The 3496-nt window shown below is 36.9% G+C and overlaps 1 protein-coding gene across 1 annotated transcript in view; it reads left to right on the top strand.

Moving 5' to 3' along the window:
• LOC118732419 (teneurin-a-like) overlaps positions 1-3496 on the top strand; it is a gene marked incomplete in the record, with an annotated part of 439680 nt that overhangs the window by 100747 nt on the left and 335437 nt on the right. The window contains 1 exon segment of the mRNA XM_036461555.1: positions 2956-3436. Within this exon segment, the coding sequence (XP_036317448.1) occupies positions 3211-3436 (226 nt within the window).

Here is a 3496-nt window from a genome sequence, read left to right on the forward strand (position 1 = left end):
AAAAAAAAAAACGCAGAAAATTAAAATAAATTTGATTCGCTAAGTCAGATATGTTTGTGTATGCAATTTAAAATACAGAAACTTTATTGGCCTCACATATCTTAAACAATTTGGTATAAGGTTTGTAAGAATATGTTTTTCCTCAGCATCCTAAAAATAAAATCCACTAACCAACATAAGCCCCTCGAGTATTGAGGCTTCAAATAATTTACAAGCTGCGATAACTGTTCAAGTTTCATGAAATTTGTCAGAAATATCAATCATTCACAGCTGCGAATTGATGAATTGACCACATCCAAAATTAACCTTCAGCGATGGCCATAAATTTTAACAACTCAATATTTATATTCAGCAATAATACAAAATGTTCAAATCGTTGTATGCCCCAACCTCTGCAAAAATCAAACACTTACCTTGTGAGCTCTTTCGGCACACCGACCAGCTTCTAACATCCTGGGCGGCTATGGTGGGCGTCTATGTACAGCATGGACTGCTCAAATTAAAAGCGACCACTTAAGTGCTAAGTGCTACTCCTGTTCAGGTTGGTCTGCCTGTCGCCTGTCGGCATATCCTTGCTAAAAAATTAATATTCATTTTAATTTCGGACACAGGCGAGCTGTTGCCATTCGTGCCACCTGTGTTGTGCCACGAGAGCAAATACACACACACGCACACACACACAACAAAGCTTCGAAAGGGGCGTCGGATTCGGAAGTGAATTTAAATATTTTGCCTTCTATGTTTGTATATGTATTTCATAAAAAGTGAAATGCTCTTTCTTGATCCTTGGAGCTTTTAATTAGTAAGCCAAATAGAGTCTATAGTTACTTATGGCGTTTTCTTTTCCCGAAAACAATGTCACCTTTTTATATGGCAATATTATCAGAGTGCAACATTTTGAAGAAAGAGCACGCAATATGAATGTGAAGATACTGAGAAAAGAATACGAAAACATTATTCGAGAAAAGAAAGCGCTATTTGTAATGAATTTATAGTTTTAGAAATAAGTTCTTTTCCAGCACACAAGAACTTGATATTTATAATATATATTTTTAAAATTTCTTTTCCTAGTCACCCTGAGATGTAACTTTTATGAATATGAACTGATTGTAAAAATCGCATATTTATTAATACAGGCAAATTTTAAAATAATACATTTTTTAAATTCATAATTTTGACAATTTTTATTAAAAAAGATGCAGTTTTATTTTTTTAAATAAGATCTGTCGATTGGTGTTATCAGTTTTTGGATATCTCCTTTAGTTACCGAGATAGTGAGTAAAATTTTATCGTATTTGCAAGTTCGCAAGCCACTCGGTTAACATTTTGTTTTATGTGACGAAAATTTTCACATATGAAAAAATGTTCATACAGTTTGATGGAATTGATTACTTGTTAAAATATTGTCCTATGTGACAAACTGTATGGTACATACGACAAAATCACACCAATCCTATTCAATGGATAGTCGCATGTGCTAAGGCAACTATTATTGACAAATTGTTTAATATTTTGTTGATTTTTATTTATTAATTTATATCTCAGGTGTATTAGAATAAATTTTTTGCATACGAGCAAAAAATAACTTCAACAATTTCAGCTTTTTTCTTACTTGCTGTGTGTGTGTGTGATTTGTAGTACAGCTGGCCAGCATTTAACGTGAAAATGTTACATACGACAAAATGATTTTATAAAAAAGTGACTGTCAACGCTATATGATTTAATTTAATTTTATGTCAAAACGTAACGTCATAAGCCATGTGAGGGCAATGGCTCCTCCCTTACCTCGGATAAATTATAAGTTTTCCGAATTGAGGAAGTTTGGGTAGATTGATTTAAAAACGTATGCAACTTTTCCTTAAAACTGTCTGTTTCGTTTATTTTAGCGACGCTATGAGTACATTCATTTAAATCTTCTACAAAAAAAGGCCCACGCTGCAATTTTAAAAGTACAGTTTCAAGTTTTTTGTTAATTGGTTTTGACACCATGATAAAAATATAGGAAGGTGGAGCCGTTCTCTCAATTCGCCGGCCATGATTTTTTTGCCAAGTTTGCCAGCATTTTAAAACCAAGACGAATTTATATAAGGTGGTGTAGTTTAATCAGCTGTGAGTAGCGTTTGATTGTCAAAATTTTATATTTTGCTAGTGAGTGAGTGAAAACGTGAGAGTGTTCGCTTTTTCTGTCGCCCTTTTTCATTCAGAGATGAATTGCTGAAATTTGACAATGACCCGCTAAAAGCAAAAGCGAAATACAAGTAATTGTTGTATTTGTTGAAACGATACCACCTTATATGAATTCGCCTTGTTTAAAACCATACAAAATTTAAAATAACAAAACTTACAGCCTTATTCTGTATCACGAACGATAGGCAACACGAACGATTCGTCTGCAGAGGAATGCTTCAAAAATTAGTCCGGCGGCATCATTTTAACCGGTTTAAACGCAACCGAGACCATTGCAACGTAATGTATGAAAAGCAAGACGAAGCCGACCGATAGAGTTTACAATCGCAATCAGAGAGGTTGTCGTCTGCAGACGAATACAGAATAAGGCCCTTAAAATGTTCAAAATTGAGATTGAAAATGAAAATGTGTGTGTGAGTTTGTGAATAAATTTTAAAATTAAATTGCTTGGAAACATCAAGAAAAGTTCCTCTCAGCGGTTCTGCCTTACTATTTATATTTTTATCATGGGCAAAACGGCCTTTTACAAAAATCATACTTCAAATTCATAAACAAGTTCTTACTATTCATTCTATATTTAAAATTTTTCGGGATCGCGGGATTAATGCAAGCAAATTCCAAATTATATTATGATACAGTTAAATGAAGAAGTTTGAAACATTGCTGAAATAAATCTCTTGATATCTCTGTGCCATTTACGAATACAAGTATTATTTACACTGCTCCTGCCCATATTAACTGTTCGTTTCTCCTATCTTATCTTTCCAGCTCCGCCACGTGGCAAGCGACACCACAGAGACGGAGACGGAGAAGAGCGCAGGGAAAAGTGGACGAGAATATGGCAACGGCTGTGGTCAGTTGGAGCAAATGTGGAATGACAGAGATATAAATCAAATTTAGTCATTTCCAGTTGCCGCGCAGTAAACGTATTTAAATCAGAGAGGGCAGTTAAGGACACACCAGTGGCACGGTAGTTACACATACCGCAGCATTAAGCAGCAGACTAACACCAGCATTGGCAGCATGTCCAGCCATTCGGGCACAATTGGCCGCAAGCGCGGGGGCAGTGCCAGCGAGTACTACTTCGGCGGCGGCGGCGGCGACCAGATGCGACGTCAGCGCTCGGCCGAATGGCACAGCCACCATGGCTACAGCAGTAGCGAGGATGAGTACCAGAACACCGTTCAGTCGTCGGCCTTCGATACGCAGCTTTTGGCACAGCTGTTGTTGCAGAGTCAGCAATTGGCAAGTGAGTACATACATACTGCCCATGGGTGGTGCCGTGGGGGCGAAGTGTGAGGGGATTTGG

This window comes from Rhagoletis pomonella, unplaced genomic scaffold, assembly GCF_013731165.1.
Source record: "Rhagoletis pomonella isolate Grant_MI unplaced genomic scaffold, Rhpom_1.0 Rhpom_scaffold_00002, whole genome shotgun sequence".
In the NCBI taxonomy this organism is placed as follows: Eukaryota; Metazoa; Arthropoda; class Insecta; order Diptera; family Tephritidae; genus Rhagoletis; species Rhagoletis pomonella.